The sequence below is a fragment of the Lagopus leucura genome, unplaced genomic scaffold (genome assembly GCF_019238085.1).
Source record: "Lagopus leucura isolate 7727_CA_CO unplaced genomic scaffold, USGS_WTPT01 Super-Scaffold_806, whole genome shotgun sequence".
Taxonomy (NCBI): Eukaryota; Metazoa; Chordata; class Aves; order Galliformes; family Phasianidae; genus Lagopus; species Lagopus leucura.
Window position 1 is genome coordinate 4,475,570 of NW_024962260.1, and position 19,540 is coordinate 4,495,109.

Here is a 19,540-nt window from a genome sequence, read left to right on the forward strand (position 1 = left end):
GCGGCCCAGCTCCCGTAAGTTACATTAGAGCAGCCGCCGCCGGTGCGCGACCGGAGCGAGCGGGAGCCAGCGGCGGGGCTGGGTGAAAGGGGGAGGGCGGCCGGCCGGAGCCGTGACGAGCGGTGTGAGTGAGGGCGGGAGGGACGGATCGCGCGCCTTCCCCAACAGCGCCTTTTCCATTTTTCTCTAGAGGCGAACGGGGCGAGGCGTGCCGTTATCGTCCTCCGAGGGGCGACCCCTGAGGATAAGCGGCACCGGGTGCCCGCCTCTCCACTCTCTTCAGCTGCCCGCCGCGCTCGGGGTTGCGTGACTTTCCCCTCCGGAGAGGCGGCCCAGCTCCCTCAGAGGGCGTGTGGGGTGGGAGGGGGGCGGGGGCTTTTTTTTTTTTTTTTTTTGTCGGTGTGGGTTTTTTTTTTTTTTTTTTTTTTTTCTATTTTTTAATTTTGTTTCCTCTGGAAAGAGTGAAGCCGGCTCTGTGTTTGGGGGGTCTATGGTGATAGCACGGGGGTGGTGGGGGAGAGAGCGAGGGGCTGAGGAGGGGGCACTCCGCGGCTGAGGAGGAAGAAGAAGCAAGGCTCCATTTGCCGCTCCCCGCCCCGACCATGGAGAACGCGCACACAAAGACTGTGGAGGAAGTTTTGGCGTATTTCGGGGTCAACGAAAGCACCGGGCTCAGCCTGGAGCAAGTGAAGAAGCTGAAGGAGAAATGGGGCTCCAACGGTAGGTGAGCGGCGCGATGCCGCCCTCGGCTTTTTCCCCTCTTCCCCCCCTCCTTCGCGCTGCTCTCCTGCCCTCCCGTCCTTCCCGGGGCCGCGCTCCGAGGCCTGACGTGTCTGTGCGAGCGGAGCCGGCATCTCTTGCAGGACCCGGAATCGGAGCGCGGCAGAGAAGATGGCTGACTGCAACTCCACCTCGTGGGTTTCTTTCAGAGCCCGGAGCGGGGCTGGCAGCTCCGCCGCCCCCTCCCCGCGGGGCTCCTGCCGTGCTGAGATGGAGCGATCGCTGCTCTTCGCTCTTCTTTTCCCTATCCTTCAATTTCCCCTGCTTCCCTATGCGTTTTTGGCTCAAATTTTTACATTCTTCTTTCGAACCGTGGCATAAAATTATGCTGATGAGGTATTTCTGTCGTGTATTTTTTAATAAATCCTCTTTTCTCGGCCTCGTTCACGGTGTTGTACAAAAATAAAAAGCTGTGAGGTTACACTTTTTTCTTTTTGTTCAGCTTGAACGTCTCTTCCACGCCTCTAGCCGTGGGGAAATAAAGGGAGAGCAGAAATAAGAAAATCCTCAAGTGGAGAAAAGAACTTGAAATATTTTAAACCAAGCTTCCTTTTTTTAAAAAATTATTTTTGTGAGCGGTGGTGGGGAAAAAATCTTTATCAGCATTTGGAAAGCATTCTGAGCCTTTGACCCTTTGTATGCAGCAACAGAAGTCACACAGCTGGCTGGAGTGATGACTTGGCTGAATCATAACCCTCAGCAGATCCCAGCTAACCTGTGTGTGCCGTAAGCACACGACTAGCAGGCCCATTCGATGCTCTGATGAACAGAGCCCCTTTAATAGCTATTTCAGTATGGCTTTCCAGCCCAGTTGAGTCCACAAACTGAGAGCAGTATCTGGTGGATGTCTTATAACGCTCTAATGATTTCTTCAATCGTTTCTTTTTTCTAACATGCTGCCTGAAAAAATCCGTGACTGATAGAGTTACCAGCTGAGGAAGGTAAGTATTTCAATAAAATTTTCTACAAATTCTTGTCAGTAATTGATTTTCTTTTTTGCATGCATGACTAAATCTTAATGTCGTCTGTACATTTTGCAGGAAAAACCTTATTCGAGCTTGTGGTTGAACAATTTGAAGACTTACTAGTTAGAATTCTGTTGCTGGCAGCTTGCATATCTTTTGTAAGTATGAATAGCTCTTATTTCATCGATCTGTGTGTAGCAGGTTCAGGACCAACCTGTGTTTAATGTATAGGAATTACACACGCTGCTCTTCTTCTTCCAAGAAGTAGAAGATGCTAAGTAAATTGTTCTCTTTTAAATTAATTACCTTGTGAAGAGACTTTTGTGTGCTTGAAAACAGAGTTTCAGGGAATCTGTTATGGTATGAGTCAGAAGTACATAACTACACTAGACAGGTATTTTAAAGGCACTTCTCATTCAACCCAGCTTGCATGTTTGAAGTGGGATTTCCCAATGCTTTTGTTGGCTTTGAAAACTAACCTTGAGTAAGCGTTTAACTGGTCACTCTTCTTGCCTTTGAGTTAATCGTTATCAAGCTCAATGTGTAATCATTGGAAGACATTTTTGGATGCAATGCACACTGGAAATAGAATTACATGGCGAGTATTCCAGTTGCCTTCCCTTCCTGATAATAGCAAGGTGACAGTTGTTGCTTTTGACAGTGACAAGAATGATGACGGCTGTGATGGCACCACTGTTGACCAAATTTGGTAACTGACCTTTGGATAGTCATAAAATGGACCTCTTGCTTGGCGTACAGTTTTGAAAGAACAAGAAGAGTTCAACTGAATTTCTTTGTGAACACGTTTAGCTGGTCCTTGCACGCAATACATGAAGAGTGCGTTGCTGAAAAACTGGAAAACTGAACACACTCTTTAGGTATAGAGGGAAGATGAAAGCTCTGTGTCTTAGGGAGCTGGGTGACAGAAAGAAAAGTGTGCAGAATATTAAATTGTTTAGAAGTCAAAGTTTATAGTAGACTTTGCCCCGGAGTTGTAATTAACTGCTTTATAGAATAAAGCAGCAGCTCTTGGGGGTTGTGGAAATTGTGGTGACTCTTTAGCTAAGGGCAAAGTAATTACGATGGGCAGAGGAGAAACAGTTCTGTGGAGATGTGGGGGAAAGGTTGTCCTGGTGTGGTTGCTGCAGCATATTGTGTTGCTGCTCCTTGACCAAGGCAGGTTTAGCTATCGCCATGCAGACACCTCTTCTGAAGCGCTGTGGGTTTTGGTGTGTGCACGCCGTTACCAGCTGAGCAATGCTTGGTGGTGTTGATCTTGACCATGGGGATTGATGTGCTTTACTCACTCTTCTGTCTCCCGAAGAGGAAATCAAGCTGCCCATAGAAATGTGGATAAGCAGGTCATTTTAAAACTCTCCTTCCTCCTCTTTTCTCATTTTCTCCTCCCGGAGGACTGGAAAAGAGAATGAGATAAATGACAGCACAGAATACTGTTAATCTTTATTCTATTGCAAATTACCTGTTTTTATTATAACCAGGTAAGTGAAGAAATCGCCTTCCCCAAACTTAAAAGATTTCATTGCTGAATGTGAGTACTGAGTGCATTGCCAGAGTGACAGAGGTTGTGTACTGCCAAGCACACACTGCAACCTTTTAATAAGTGGGTTCAGTTTCTTTTTTCAGTATGCTTAGTTTTGTTAATTGTGGGGAGATTGAGCTCCAAAAGGACGGAGGGAGGAGAGATCTAGGTTGTCTGCTTCTGTGCTGCTGGGATGGTGTATGACCTTGGACTGCTGCTTTGCCTTTGCTGTGTCTCCCATTTAAGAGTTCTGGCTATGCGCTGTAACACTAATTCAGAAATGGCAAGGGTTTTCTTTTCAGTGAATTATAAAGGAAAAATCCTGTTATATTTTGCTTTTGACACTGGTAAAGCACTTCCCCTTTGTTTCTGTCTTTTTTCCTGTTCAGAAAGGGAACATCCGTTCCCTTCTTTTCTTTTGAAGCTTCTTGATGAAAGAATATTAGAAGCTTTCATGGTAGCAGTAAGGAGCTGTTGAAAATGTTGATAGATGGACTGGATTGCTGTAAAACTGGATGCAGTTAACATTGGGTAATTTGTGTTCCTGAAGATGTTTGAGCAGTGTGTAGCTATGTTAGACTTGTGGACAGAGAACTTTAAAGCACTGCTTTGAATACTGGAGCTGTAGGTAAAGCTGGAACTGTAAATTATGCTAAACCATTCTTATGATGGAATAACTCAATGTTAAAAGTTAACTTCCATGTGTGCATTGTGCTGTCTTTTACAAGCCTTAAGAATTCAGTTTTGCCATTTGTTCTGTTGCAAAGCACGCAGAACTCCCTGTACCTTAGAGATCTTGAAGTGGATAATTAGGCTTAAAATGGAGTCAGCTAAACTTCTGTTGTTTTTGAATGTTGAGTAATACCATTGAGAACTGCTCTTTATTTAATAAGTCAAGACTGTGACGTCCTGGGGGCAGAGCTGGACCCCTCAGAATCATACTCTGGAACCTGGTGAAGTGCTGATTCACACTTCAGTTCTGTGACTGCTTTTTACTGTGAATTACTGTTTGATAGATCTTAAACTATAGTATTGGAGTAGAAAGTAGGACTTCATGTAATGTAACAACAGAAGTAAGCGTGGATAATGGCTCCTCTTTGAAATAACTTGCAGCTGAAGACTTTTAGACCTGGTGTATATCCAAAGGAGGATTTCTGTCATGATGCTTAAATGAGTAGTTTACTTTAAATGGCAGTGAATAGGGAAAAATGGCTTACCAAGCATTGGCTCCAAAGTCTTGCTCAGCCTTTGAATTACTAGTGAGAGAGCAGAGTGTTAGAATCAGGAACAAGACGGTGTTTTTAAGCTTTCCTGAGTGTGTCAGTGAAAACTTGCTCTAATTTGAATTTGAACAGTTATGCTTACTGAAGATCAAATAGAGAACATACATTGCTGTGCTATGGCACACGTTTGTAATGCGTGCTTTCAGGAAGGCACAAGTGCTGCAGGGCAGTGCAAGGAACGGAACACTTCTTCACCAGCTGTATGCTGTAAAGCTTTATGGTTCAGATGTGAGAGATGGCACATCAAGGTGTGTTAGATTACTGTTTCTTATCTTGGAAGCTTTTCTGGTGGTTGTGGCCATGAATCTTAATGTTACAGTTGATGGCATAGAAAAACAACAGTCTTGAATATCAAGGTCTTCATCCAGCTACATTTTGGTGTAGAGACCTCGCCTGTTGGGCAGTGCAGCATTCTGTTCTGAGTGCCTTTTGTGTCCTGTGTTCCCACAAGGCCTGTCAGGTATGTGTCAGTAAAAATAAATCAGGCTAGCAGCTGAATCTGTGTCACCCTAGCTGATTGTAGGGGTCATTTGCTGCCTGTTGCCTTGGCTGTAGGTATTGTGTGCTGCATTCCAGGTTGGAGCTGCTGTTACAGATGTGCCAAGTTAGTAACTGCTTGAATTCTCACACTGTTATTTCTCCAATATTTTTACTGGCCTGAAGGTATGGCTTTTGAAGGGAAACTGTGTGATTTGTGATGTTGAGTAAATGGAGCTAAATGCAGACTTGGACGTTGTTTCAATATTTTGTCAGACAACGGTGAAGCTTACGCAGAGGTCATTTGCAGAGTAGATCTCAGCAGTTCAGAGCCCTTGTACCTAGAATTCAGGCTACAGAGTAAGAGGATGTTTAATTTTCTGTGAATTCTGGCTTTTTTAGTCCTTCTATAACATTGTCTGAAATCTGCTGTATTTAAGTTAAAAAAAAAAAAAAAAATCAGCCTTGTTCTGTAAATGACTTCTAGGAGTTGCAAAATGTTACTTTTGTATCTTAATTCAGAATAATGTTTTGAAGAGCAATGTGTGTTTCACTGCACAGTCCTGCCTTTGCATCACATCCTTATGGAACTCTTCTCTACAAAATGAAATACAGACTGGAAACTCGACCAAAAACTTGTTGAAACTTAGAGCCTATGAATTACAGCGAGTATGGCCTCGTTTGTGGTAAAAGGTGAGCAAACTGCTGGTGGAGGCAGTAAGGTGTGCTGGTAGAACACAGCAGGCTTTGCCCTGGGATCACCCCAGAGCTACCTGTTAAGGTCAGGAGCTGCATGTGGCACCAGAGCAGTGGCTGAGGTATTTCCCACTGGCACTCTTCTAGCTAAACTGCAGTTACTCAGTAAGGCTAGAGATACCAAGTGGTGGGGTAGCATAACAGCAGTGATTCCATTTTAGTTTGTGTAAATTGAACAGGAGTGCTGTGTATCTTTCTTTTTTTTCCTTGGTTTTGTTAATGCTGATCATAGGAATGTGTTTTCATTTAAGAAATACAGAGTAGCATTTCTATCTGATGGGTGCTTAGGATCTGTTAACTCAATATAATGCTCCATTAATATTTATGGTCAAGATTATATATGTATTCTCCTTGGGTAGCAAATAATAATCCTGTTTGAACTGGAGGAGTTCTCTTTGGTGCTTCCTGGTGTTCAGGTACCTGAAAAGTAACTGGGGCGAGTATCAAGACTACTAAAATAGTTTGCATCTGCTTCATTTTAAGCTAATTTGTATTGAAAAGGAAAAATCATTAAAGGAGGGCTTTCTGAGCAGCAGTTAGTACTCTGTCCAAAATGTACTGAACGTTAATTCAAAGTGTCCTGTGAAAAGAAAACTCACTTAAAAGTTGACTGTAGTTCTGCATCACCAGCTTTAATTAGTTCAAGGCTTTTCTTTGGTCAGGATGAGCTCCTACTCCATCTGCTTGCTTCTGAGTTCCCAAAAAACCTTTCTGTTGACATGTCAATAAACCTATTTCCTTCTGTTGGTGGCTACAGCCTGCTGGGCAACAGAACTTTATCTTGAAACTTCCATTCTTTTAATTCAGTTGTCTGCTTAATGATAAATACACACCTGGGCCAACTTGCCATAGTAACTTAATTTGTAGAAATGCCAAAGGCTGTAAGGATGTGTCTTTCCTAGCTGTGTTGGTCACCGTTCTCCCTCATTGCTGGCTGACTGCTGCCTTGTATCTCTGATCCCCTCTTTCTTTCTTCCTGCACACCGTAACTCCAGCAACCTAAAGTCAATGTGCTGAATGAAAGTTGTCCTCTGAGCTGCCCGTCTTGCCTGTTGGCGTGGGACTGTTGGGTATTGCTGTTAATTTCCCTTACGCTTTCAGACTCTCATTTCTCCTGAGTACTTATTTTTGTTCTTTTCTTATTATTCTAAACTTCTTCAGTGGTGGAGGCCATTCTGAGTAGCAGACAGGAACTTTCAGGAAAGCCTCTTGAGGGTCTCAGTGTGCAAGTGGAAGCTTTGTAACATAAGCTCAATACCTTGGACACGAGTTACAGGTTTTAGCATAAGATCTGTTGTTACTGAAATTGCCTCATTAAAAACCCCTTGCTCAACCTTTTGGATTTGCTGGGTTTTGTTTTAACATCAGGCTAGTACCAAATAAAAAATCTCACAGCAGTATGTGTTGCCTGTCACAAACGTCCTAAATGGAGTGTTAATGAAGCAGTAATTTGCTATAGTAGAACCAAGCGTTCACATTAATGTGTTCTGTAATATATGTGGCTATATTTAGATTCTAGAACTAGAGCCCTGTTAATAACTGCATGGAAGCTTTTGCAGGGAGATGGGTGTCTTGCTGCCAGGATTAATGGGTTATTTAGTTTTAATCTAGTTATAAATTGATGATTTTACCCAACAAGCAGCTGAAGATCTAAAACAGTTTAATAGATTTGTGCTACTAGAGCTTCTAATCTATCTGCTCTTTTTGAAGTAATGGTTTATCGAAGGAAAGATCCTTTGAGTAATGAATTCTGGTTCTCCTTGATGTATTTGTATTACGCCCTCCCTTGTAGCTGCTTTCCTTACCTCTCAAAGTTGCAGGGTTTCTCAGTGTTGTTTTACAGCCCATATGGTCTTCAACTTGCAACAGGTTCTGATTCAGTACTATGTATTGACAGGGTAACTCAATGTTGGGAATTCCAATAAAGAAAGGGAGGAAAGAAACACATGAAGCAGCTTTTTCTAATGGTTGTGTGAGTCTGTCTGTGGTGGGAAAAGTGAGATGTACTGTTAGCCCTTTGTGTAGCTTTTGTAGGGGTGGCAGAGTAAAAGCTGTCCATGGTGTAAGGGTGATGTGATGGTTGAAAACTGCCATGAAGTCTGCGTTGTTCAGCAGGTCAGATGGCAGAAGCCAGTTGGGGTTGATGGCAAGTGTGGAGAGCGTAATAGCTCCTAACTCCATCTCTTCTCCAGATGGATCGCTCAGGCCCTCAGCATATTGCACTGCCAGTTGGGGTGCTTCGTTCTTATTAATCATAACCTGCATCTTACAAGTTTATCCTTTTGTAATAAAATTTGTTGTTGCATTGGATTTGCCTGACAGTCTGTTTTCTGCTTGAGGCTTTCATGCTGCTGCTCCTTCTTCCTTTTAACATCCTGGAGTGTTTCACAATTGAGCAATAGCTCTGAGCAGCATGTTAGTGGATTTGTGGTGCTTGCTTTAGTAATGGTTTGCTCACTGCAGTCTTGTAGTGATTCAGAGCACTGTTGCCTGACTACCAGCCCTAATTATCTCAACACGTTGTTCCTATTTACTGTCACTTTCCAGGCTTCCTGTTGCTCAATACACTGACGAAAAAGCTCTTCCTCTCTGGTCACATTAGCTTGACTTTTCTTCAGTAGCTGCAGAGCTCTGTAGAGGCCTGATGCTCACCCATTCTCCAGAAGTGAAGTGAATGGCAGAATCCTAAAACTAGAGCACAAATAGAAAGTAAATGAACTAAACATCTTGGAGCCTTTTATGCAAGTCATCCAGTTGATTTACTTAAAGGAAAAATGTGTTATAATTTATATTAGGTACTTGGCTTAGAATTCAACTTCAGATGGAATTGTACAGTTCACTTAAGTGCTTCAGTAAGGCACTGCTTATATTTTAATTTATAGATGTTTCTTTCTCATATCTCACTGAAAATTTATAAAGCTATTTTCATTTATGTGTCTAATTGGATGATGAATGGTTTAGTTGAAATTCAGATTCCAGCCATCCATAAACCTTCACCATGCACAGCTCTAGTGCTGTAACTTAGAAGTTGAGCTAATCAATCTACATTTTGTTTCAGACAGTTGTGGGGGAAAAAAGAATTAGCAACTTTTCACTGCCGTAGCCTTTTCACAGTAACTTCTTTCATTTTCGAAGCAAGAGTAGCAGTGTGGTTCCCAAAAAGGAGAGCAGGCTTGGGAATGAACTCTGTGCTACTTCATTAAAGATTTTCTCCTTTTCCATTGTGTGTTGCTGGCTTGTTCAAGAGCTTGGAAGATCTGAAGATACTTCAAAACTGCTCAGGTCTGGGGAGTTGAACCTCAAGCTATCTGGTCTTAGGTTTGCAATGTATCTATGTAAATCACTGAATTTAAAATTGGTGTTTCTCTCTCACAGGTGCTGGCCTGGTTTGAAGAAGGTGAAGAAACAATCACAGCATTTGTAGAGCCTTTTGTAATCTTACTTATATTAGTAGCCAATGCAATTGTGGGAGTGTGGCAGGTATGCAGATGTTTTTTGCAACACCAATCACAAGTGTCTTGGCTTTTTTTGGTTTGAGATGAAGAACTGCACATTGTACTGTCAGATGCTTCATACAATGCAAGCAATGTACGTTGCCAGCTTTAGATTTTTAAGAGTCAATGTACCGTATAAATTCAGGACAGCAGGAGTTGATTAAAGGTGAAACAAAAGCTTTGCAAGTTTTGCCAAAGGGACCTCAGTGTATTTGGCCACATGCTGATGAACACAAGAATTAAACAGTCCAGTATGAAATCCCAAATTCAGGAACTGAATCAAACACTGCAAAGCTAAGAAGCAACCAGTTGGATCAGTTGGCAAAACAACAACAAAAAAAGTCAGATAGAACTCGTCTTGTTTGTCTGTTTCCTGTTGACAGCAAATACTATGCTTTAGTGCATTATTGGTACAGTTAATTAGGTACAATTGGTACAGTTAACAAGGTATTCATTCTACCTGTTCAATTGTTGCAATTTTAATTAAACTTATGAAGACTGCGTTTTCATGAGGAGGTAGGAGTTATTTCTGAAAGATATTGCGTTATCAGTTGTGAGATTAATTGGATTACTTCTTCTAAATAGTGTTGGCAGTAACGTGTTCTGAGACTTAAGATGTCAGAATTATGTGAACAGCTTTCTTTTGCCAAATTGATCATTTCAAACAAAGCACATTTTCTTAGAATTGCTTTTCTGCAGGTAAAAAGTATTGCAGGGTTTTAGAGTAATTGATGTTCTTTTAAAATTTTTTTGAAGAGCTGGGATTAATGTGACATAATTACTTGCTGTCTTAGTTAGGCTCCAGGCTTTTTTTGTTTTGTGCAAACACAAGTAAGCTAGCTGAAGACACTCAGACTCACTTTTTAGCAACACCCAACTTGCTGCACAACAGCTAGAGCTGGTATGGTGGGAAGAGGTAATGTAGAATGAGGAGCAGCAGTGCACCTTTAACTGTCCCTTTGTATTCAAATCTTTGTGAAGCTGTTGCACAAGAATTAATGTTTGAGTTACAACTCTGCATGTAATAATTTGAAGCATAAGATGTAAGGTAAAGCTGTCTGTATATTTGTGAATGTTCCTGCGTGAATGTTGAAACTCGTGCAAGAAATGATCAGTTTTTCAGCTGTGGTAAAAGTGTGCAGAGAATCTTTGTGTGCCTCCATGTAGTGAAATGAATTGTGAAACAACTGCAGCATGGATTAAATGACTCATAACCTTTTTTGAAATGAGCATGGAAAGAGTCACAGCACGAAGTCTCCACCCATACATGTATCTGTTGCTACAGGTACTAGATGTGAGCAAGTGAGTCACTGCCTTAGCTCTGCCCTTCTCAACCTTCTTTTCCACTTGCACTTTTCCCAAAGTGCCGTTTATTAATACTTGAAGGATTGAGAGGACCTGATAGCTACCTTAAAATCAAGCAAACTGGGGGAGGAAAAAAAACCCATTGTTTCAGACACTGAGCTGTATGTTGTAGCTGGATGATATCAGTGCTACAGTGTTGAGGAACAGAGTTTATTTACCTGGTTAAATACCAGACTAGGAGTAATCCCAGCTTTTGGAACCTGTGCTGGTAGCTGTGTGCTGCCTGGCACAGAGCTGTATGCAGTGTAAACAGAAGTCCTTCAGGGGAGTTTTGGTAGTGCTGTGTGAGCTGCTTTGTTGTATGGAAGTACCTCAGCCTTTGACTTTCTGGAGATTGTGTGCTGGCTGGGGTTTGTATTTGAAAAGGCTGATACGTGTTTGAAGTGCAGATGTTCTAATAACTGTATGTACCCATGCCTTTATCTGCAGTCGTCAGGACTGTATGACGTCTGTACCTGTCAAAAGGCTGGAAAATAAGGAATAAGTTGCTCTTCCTTGAGGTAGAGCAGCAGTAATGATAAGCTGTTGATTTCTTACGTTGTCCTCTATCTGGGCAGAATCACAACATTGATAGCAGTTTCTAGCAGTGGTTCACTGAGAGAGCTGCACTTGAGATAGGAAGTGAGAAGGTCTTGTTGTGTGAGGATTCATCCAAGTTCGTTAGCTGTTAGAGATGTGAAGTTTCTAATTACTATGCTTAGATTTCAGTCTGGTGTTATTTGATCTGCAGAAATGATGCTGGTAATAATTTTGGGGAAACCAAGTTCTAGCTCTGTAGCTGACCCATAGTAGGCTATAACTAAATAGTTGGATTCTAGTCTTCTGTTAGTAAATGGAACTCAGTATTGCTAGCCTGCTGCAGTCTGACTGTAAGCTGCTCAAAGTGGTGAGGTACGTGTGAAAACTAGACTATATCTCTGAGTTGTAATCCTATTTAGTTCTTCTTTTTTTAGTGCCAAAATGAATCCCTATGTTACATACTACTATTTGTGGCCTCCCTGTAACAAGACACAATGGGTATTCTTTATGGGAGATGCTGTTGGATTAAATAAACATCAAGTGGCTTCTAAATGCCCACTAATACTTGAATTGCATTGTAATGATTTTCAGTCAGCCACGTAGTGAGAGGATGTGTCACATCATTTTCTGTATGAATAAATGTAGCTGAGGTAAGTACTATTCATATGATACTGCATTTGGAAGATCAGGTCTGACATGCTTATCTTTCCATACCTTGGAGGCTTCTTAAATTACATGGTTTTGCTGTCTTTTAGGAAAGAAATGCTGAAAATGCAATTGAAGCTCTTAAAGAATATGAACCAGAAATGGGGAAAGTGTATCGACAAGATCGAAAGAGCGTTCAGAGAATCAAAGCAAGGGACATCGTGCCAGGTGATATCGTGGAAGTGGCAGGTAAGGCTCACAGATGTGATACATATTGTGTGTGTTGGAAAAGTGTTGTGAGGGCCTTGTCTTAATGATTTGAGGCCCTGGGGGGACTTTGCAGAGAAGCCTAAGTATATGCTTCGCTTTGGAACAACCTTGCTTCTGTTCATCTGTAATTACCTTAAATGTGCATTTGCACTGAGGGGATTGTTTTTCAAATTGCCTCTTAGTTTAATTAGTAGGTCTAAGAGCAAAGCATCTTAATTGGAGTACAAGTTTTAACACTTGTCACTAGTCTATAACTATTTTCTGCAGTCTGGATTCAGACTATCTTGTCTGCTTCCTATCCCATTTATTAGAAATGTCTTCCTCTGTCCTCTCAGCTAACGTGTGCCTTGTGTGGGACATGGTTGTTTTGTGTTCATAATGCCTTGGTGCTTCTTTCTTTTGCCCATTGATGTACTGGGGACCACAGACAGAAATGGTTAAGGAAAGTTTAGCATTTGAAGCACTGTGCATTTCCTTCTTCAAAAAGAAAAATAAAGCCTTGCATTAAAAAATTGTGCTCTTACATCAAACTTCTTAATAATTTAGATACTAAATTAGTCCTAAAAGGTATATCTTTGAAGAAATGTGAGAACATAAATAGGAAGTAGAATATGAAATTCTTTCATTTGGTGATAGTGGCACAGCAGTCCCTTTTTTTAAACTGGTCTGGTCAGTGACTTTAATGTTTCAGGTTTCTCCCCAGATGAAAGTAGGTGGTTCTTGTTAAATGTCAGGGGTAATTGCATACTCACATCTTGTAGGTCGTTATCAGCTATTAACTTCATGGTTGTTCTTTTGGGAGCAGTGCAGGGTGTACATCAAACTTTGCTTCTGCTACTGTCCCTCTACTTTTAGAGATGGTAGATCTCTAAAGCAGGTAAATATAAACCCTTGGTCATCCTGCTGTTTTAATTAGTAGGCAGAGAGAGAGAATGCACTCAAAATGAAGTTGGCATTGGCTCTCTGCCCAGCTTTTGTTCCTTGAGATACTTTTAACAATTTGTTGAGCCCTAAGGTTTAGTTTTGAGCAGGGGTTGGTACAGCTACAGCAGCCCTGACTGGGTTTACTGAGTAAGTGTGAATCTGATGAAGGCTGAAGTTAGTTTTCTGTTGGTATCTGTTGGTTGACAAGCAAGTGCAACTACAAAGTGCTGATAACTGAAATAAAGAGTGAATTATGATACCTTGTCACTTACTATGGAGTTTCATCTCAATTACTGACAGTACAGTAACGCTAAACATGATTAAGATGCCTGTAAAGCAGTGCTTGATAGTGGGATGCACGTGGAACTGATTTGAAAACAAAAAAAAGCCAGCAGACAAACCAGTATGCTCGTTAGAAAAGCACAAATTACCAGCTTGTATGATTGAATTTTAACATAAGTGGTCTAGCCCGTCGCCTGACTGTAGAAGCTCATGCTAGTTAAAATATTTGCTTAAACTGGTGGGCCAGATAGTTCCTGGCTACTCTTAAGTACTCAGAATACTTTGCTTGCATTGGCAAATGTAATTGGTTTCATCTTGAAGGGAAGGTGACTACACGTGTATAATAAGTGTGTCACATAGATGTTTGAGACGGGAAATAAATGCTTTGGTGTAATATGGCTGCTGCTATTGGAACAAATTGTAACGTGTCGTTAGAGAACGATGACATCGTAATCGCATCAAACTCAGAAAGGCTCCTAGGCAAGTAGAGAAGAGGAATAGGCTGTACCAGTGTTGGTGTCAAGACCTGGAGGTGAGAGAGAGTGTGTGCATGCCTGTGTCTCCAGCACAGGACTGTTGCGATGGCCTTTGACATGGTGTTTGCACAAAGATGACCATGTAGGGAAGTGCCGGAGCTCCTCATATGAGGATACATATCTGGGTATGGAATTCTAGGCAGTGTGCCAATGACATTTGTGTGTCCAGGCAAATCTCTCTCAACTGAGTGGCGTAAATAACCAGGTGATGGGTTTCTCTCCTGTGCTGATATCTAATTTTGAAAGACCTTTCTATAGGTCTTCCATTACAGAGTAGCTGTTAGTTAATGTTATAACATCTTTGATAATTTGAAGTTGTTATATTGGGTTCTGGTGGTGAGATGACTTTCATGTAGGAATTAGTAAATTGGTATTGTAATTTATGCAAAAAATACGCATTTATTTTTGCTTCTTTATGCTACAGGAATTCTCTGAGAGTAAATAGCATTGAACTGTTTAAAAAGTCATTTGATCTTTCTGGTAGTTTTGAAACCTTTAAAGATGACGTGTGCAGCTTAACAAAAAGACAGCATGGTAATGATTTGTACCATTACTTTTCATTTGGACTCGTTAAGGCTCCTATTTGTGGAGCTAGACTGCATTCATTACCTAGACTGCTCAGTCTGCTTTGTGGCCTTCAGAAGTAAAGTGATGACAAGATGCCTTAATTGCTCTGCCAGCTAGTTTAACTGCAGATCTGCACTGTCACCTTGCAGTGAATGTGGAGTACCTTGAAATGGATGAGGCCATCTATCACTTGAGTGGTGGTGTATTGTACTTCTCTTGGGAGTTGGTGTGCACGTAGATACTGTGGAGCACTTGGTGAGCAATTACTGGTTATTATGCTCAGTGGCCAATGTTCATTGTAAATAGCACAGTAAAAATTTGCAGGTGTACCAACAGTCAGTTGCCTGTGCGTGTGTGCTTGGAGACTGTGCAGACATGAATATCTTAGCTGTGTATGTTAAGAGAACTTTCTTCCATGTCCACCTAAGCAGAGTTGGTGAAAAGATGCTGTACAGTCAGCAGGAAATCTTTGGGATGGAGTTGGAGCTCAGGGGTTTGCCTTAAATTGGCTTGCAGTGCTCTGGGGGGCATAGCTCTGAGAGCTGTGGTGTGTAAAGGTTACCAGGCTACATTGTTTGTTTCTTAGAATTGATGAACTGAAAAAAATCCAGATGCTGTCCTCGAATGGCTTTTCAGTTTGCCCGTCTTAAATGGATTAACCACCCTGCTCTGAAGCCTTAAGTTTATTGAAGGATGCACTCTAAATTGGTAGCTGGTGGCTGTCTTAATAGATTAAAGAGGTCCTTTGATGTTTTAATTGAATTTGTTTGCCATGGTTAAAGTAATATTTTAAAGAGAAACAAAACAGCATGGCCGTAGTTCTTAGAAGTTCTATCTGAAGCCCAGTCTGACAGGTTGGGATAAACAGTTTGCAAACTACTTAATTTTAGAAAAGTACGTTTGGGAATGGAAATTAACTTTCTATGCTTCTGTTACGTTCCCCTGTCTGAAACATTCTGTTTTAGGTAGTGGATCTAAATTGCTGTATTTTAATACACCAATGTTCACTAGATGTAATCTGTAAGTGACCAAGCTGGGGTCACAGCAGTCTCTTTCCCTGAGATTCTGAGCGTTGGTTCCTGTGATTTACTGTTCAGTCTGGAAATACTCAACAGTGTAAGAACTGACCCAGAGTTCCCAGAATTTCATGCTTATTTAATTGATGGATATGCTTAAATATTTAATTTTAAGTTTATGCCCGGCATGGAGTGTGCAAGTGTGCTTGGCAAGGCTTTTAATTTTAGCTGTAGAACTCTCCAATACTTTCTGAAGCGTGGATACCTCGTAATTAAGGAAGGAGAGATTTTGGTGTCAGGAAAGCTGGGAGGGAACGTTCTTGAGCCAAATCATGTCAAACTCCAAAGTGATTATAAAAGACCTACAGGCCTTATTCAGCAAACATCAGTGTTGCAGATATTTCTTCTTAGATCTTTCTCTGTGTTACTTTTTCTCATGGAAAAGTGTTTAGCTTAGGGAGCAGAAAACACACAGTGATGTGATGGAGTGGGACTTAAATCCAAAATGTTGGCTTATCCCAAAAGCACTGTGCTTAAAGCAGCTGCATGTTGTTCTTTCTTAGAGTGAGGTGTCAAGTCTGCTTGTAAAAATGAAGCACGTGTTTTGCTTCTTCCATAAAGTACTGCTTTTGGACCAGAGAAAACAGGGGAGTAATATCAGTGGTTAGTAAATGTATACGTGTATAGATCTGTGGGCTTCAGTGGATGCTTTGGCTGTCAGCCTCTCCTAGCACATGGGAGGCAGTTTTGAGATAACCAAATGCAGCCCAGGCTTCATTCCGTTCTCTGCTGACATCATGCCCACGTTGTGGCTGTGCATGAGGTTCAAGTCAGGACACAGCCTAAACCCAGGTCACCTGCAGCACACATTTGGGACCTTAAACTTACCTCCATTTGATTTTTGCTGATTCTCACAGCTTTTTCCTCTGGAATTGCTGAACTGTTACATAAAAATAGTGAATTGAATTCTGTTTTAATTGTGGCGTTTCAATGGTGTATCTGGTATTTTATACTCTGAATAGAACTGGTACTGCAAGGGGGGTTATTATAAGCATAAGTAGTACTGAAAAATGCTTGAACATCAGGATAATACTGTAATCACGTTGGCAAGGGAAGTGTTTTAAGGCAAAGGAGAACTTGTGCCTTGGTGCTGTGCTGCATTTCCAAAACACTGATTCATGTATTACCCAGATGGAATCTGGGTAGGAAATGGGACTTCTGCTTCAATGGGTGGATGTCACCTACTCCTTTATCTGATCTAGCAAAAGTTAAAGCTTAGTTTCTTCTTTTTCCTACTAGGTGCTTTTATAGGCTGATCACAAGAGCTTCAAACCCAGAAGGTGGTGTTGGTGTTCTAAATGAACACACTGATTGAAAGCTGAAGTGAGGCAAAGTCAGGTTAGAAATGAGCGCAGCTTTGGAGGTGAGGTATCTGGCCACTGGCACAGCTCTTTACGTTCTGGTGCCCTCTTCAGAGAGAATGACATGTAGAAGTGTTATTCCTAGCCAGTAAGAGTTAAGATAGGAATAATTTATTTTACATAGTGCTTAATGCAGTATGCATTTTTTGTAACTCAAAGCATCTGTTTGGACCTCAATGCATACTAGATCCAGAAAGCTGATTCTTCTGTGTCTTTTTTACTCTAGTCTTTCTGGTCATCACTGACAACAATGCAATATGGATATCTCTATGCATTAATTACTATTGTTTTAATGTCTGCCTTTGGCAGTTCTTAGATTTGGATGAGTACACTTCTTCATGCACTGTTTAGTAAGTTCTGAGGACCATGTGGAAGAGAAGGCTACTCTGTGAGCATGACCTAACCTGTAGCTTGCATCATCAATGCCAAGAATTGATAGGTGGACAGTTGGACTGGATGATCTGGCAGGAATTTCCCAACCTTGGTGATTCTGTGAATGAATATATTTAGAAAATATGTTCTTCTGTCTTGGCAATTAAAGCAAACTCCATTTTGCAAGTATGGTTAAGACTGAAGAGACCATTGCTGTTTCAGTCTTCATCTTGTTGTGAAGCAATCCATCTTACAGTTCTTGAGCAAGTTGCACTTAGTGGATTTCACAGGCATTCCTCATTTTGATAACTTCACACTTGACCTTGTGTGAAAGACTGGATGGACTTAATCTTCCTGTTTTGAAGAGCTCCTGAATTTTCATAGTGTTTTTATTATGCCCTGTGTAGGAAGCATTAAGTACTTTGTACTTTCATAAGGCTGGACAGGAATGCTATCAAAGTAAGAGGAAAAATGGATATAGAGGGAACGTATCAAAGAACACGTTTTAGAAGTAAAGGGGAGGGTGAGGGTGACAGTTCTGTACTTCTTTCTCTCCGTCTGGTGTGCTGTGGAAAGTGATGAGGATGTTTAGAGTCACTTTCAAGAATGTATTGTAAAATTTGCATTAACCAAGAGGTAGTAACACTTTTTAAATAAGTATAAATCAGTAAACTGCTTCCTGGTGTTCAGTGTTGGAGGGATCAGAGGCAGTCAGCAGAGCTGATAGCAGTTCGAAGTACTCACCTCAAGTGGCAGTTGTGTTCTGAAGACTTTAGGATCTGCCTTTGGGGTTATGTGTTTATTCTGGAATATGGCTGATTCTGTTCTCTGAGCTTCCAGTCGCCCACAATTCAGGACATGTAGAAGAGCCCTTGAGACCTGGGAGATGCATGATCTTCTGGCTGGACTTCTGATAATGTAGCAGGGTCTGAAATGCAAATAGCTTTAGTTCTTTCCCTCCAGCTTCACAAGTCATGCTGGGCAGCCTGGTGCTGAGCTGCCTTTTGAGGCCCTTTTTTCACAAGGAAGCTGTTTTCAGAGAGCTGCAGTCATTCCTGCAATTGGACACCTGCTTTACTTGAAGTATGCCCAGCTGCCAGGTGGAGTTACAGCAGGCTTCAAGTTGAGTGTCTGTGTAAATGATTGTATGTATGGAGTGGAAGTTGACCCGTCGTGCTGCCACAGCACTGGGAGGAGTGAGATAAGAGCTGGGGAGCTTTGAACTCCGGAGGAAAGGCCAAGGCATAAGGTGTAATCAGTTGGGATCGTGGTGAGGAAATGTTTCATCTCCTTGTAAGCACCTAGCAGAATTCAGTGATTTCAGATGTTAAACTGGCCATGTTTTGAGTGAAGTTGTGTCAATTGTTTCAAATAATTGACATAACTTTGTTTATATCACAACTAAACGTGACTCCAGTTTCTGTCAAGGGGTAGAAACTGTAAATTGTGTGTTTCAACATAGATTTGCACAGTTAAGTGGGTTTTTTTTAACACACTTTTCCTCTTGCATTTCTTTGTAAGCAGAAGCTCAATATTAATGCTGAAGCAGTATTCTGTGCAGGAACAAAAAGGATTCTGTGAATAAAACCAGTGATTTGAAACAAACCCTGCTCCGACTCTTCCAGCAGCAGTGCTTTTTATAGCTGTAGGGGCTGTGTTCTCAGTTGCTAAGTATTTGGCTAAACCATGCTTCAACAATATGCATCCGGATGATTTTGGAAGCAGCTTGCTTGATTCTCTGGAGCTGCTGTAGAAATCAAGGGACTGTTTTGGATTCATTTTTTAAACAATTGATGAAATTCCTTCTGCAACTGGCTTGAGCTTTTAGACTTAATGCTGTGAGCTGGTAGTTTTGTTATATCCAGACTGTGGTAGCTCTTCATTAAACAACACAAATACATTTCTCCCGATTTCTTGTTGTCTCTCAAATTACAGCTTTGGGTAATACCTCTGACCCTGTGCTCTAAAATATAATTGAGCAACAAAACAAGCAGCATGAAAACACCAGGAGATGAATTTCTGTGTTCAAGTATGTGGGAAACAGCCGCCTGCTTGTAGATGCAAACTGCAACAAACTGCTCACAGAAAACTTCCTGTGGGTTCCTATCTACTGCAGGATAATTTTCTGTATAGTTGCTCTTATGCTCATAACAGAGTGTTCAAGTTGGTACGTGGCTCAGAGTTGTAGCTAGTATTTTGCTGAGAGCTTCTCAGAATGGTTCCATCGTTGATCCTGATGTAAAGCTTTCCTGCCTATTGGAAATACCTGGAATGTTTTACTACCACCTTCTAAATGGAGATGGTAGGGGAATGTCTGCTCTTAAGCTG

At 41.5% G+C, this 19,540-nt stretch overlaps 1 protein-coding gene across 2 annotated transcripts in view; it reads left to right on the forward strand.

The window, feature by feature from the left end:
• Nucleotides 1-512: 512 nt before the first annotated feature.
• The window catches only part of ATP2A2 (ATPase sarcoplasmic/endoplasmic reticulum Ca2+ transporting 2), a 40,846-nt gene continuing 21,818 nt past the window's right edge, over nt 513-19,540 (forward strand). The window contains exons 1-5 of one of the 2 annotated variants that reach the window (XM_042865983.1): nt 513-720; nt 1,704-1,721; nt 1,821-1,903; nt 9,177-9,281; nt 11,935-12,073. In XM_042865983.1, the coding sequence (XP_042721917.1) occupies nt 603-720; nt 1,704-1,721; nt 1,821-1,903; nt 9,177-9,281; nt 11,935-12,073 (463 nt within the window). In that variant the 5' untranslated portion in view covers nt 513-602. The remainder of the gene's footprint in view (nt 721-1,703; nt 1,722-1,820; nt 1,904-9,176; nt 9,282-11,934; nt 12,074-19,540) is intronic. The other variant, XM_042865984.1, reaches the window with a different exon arrangement.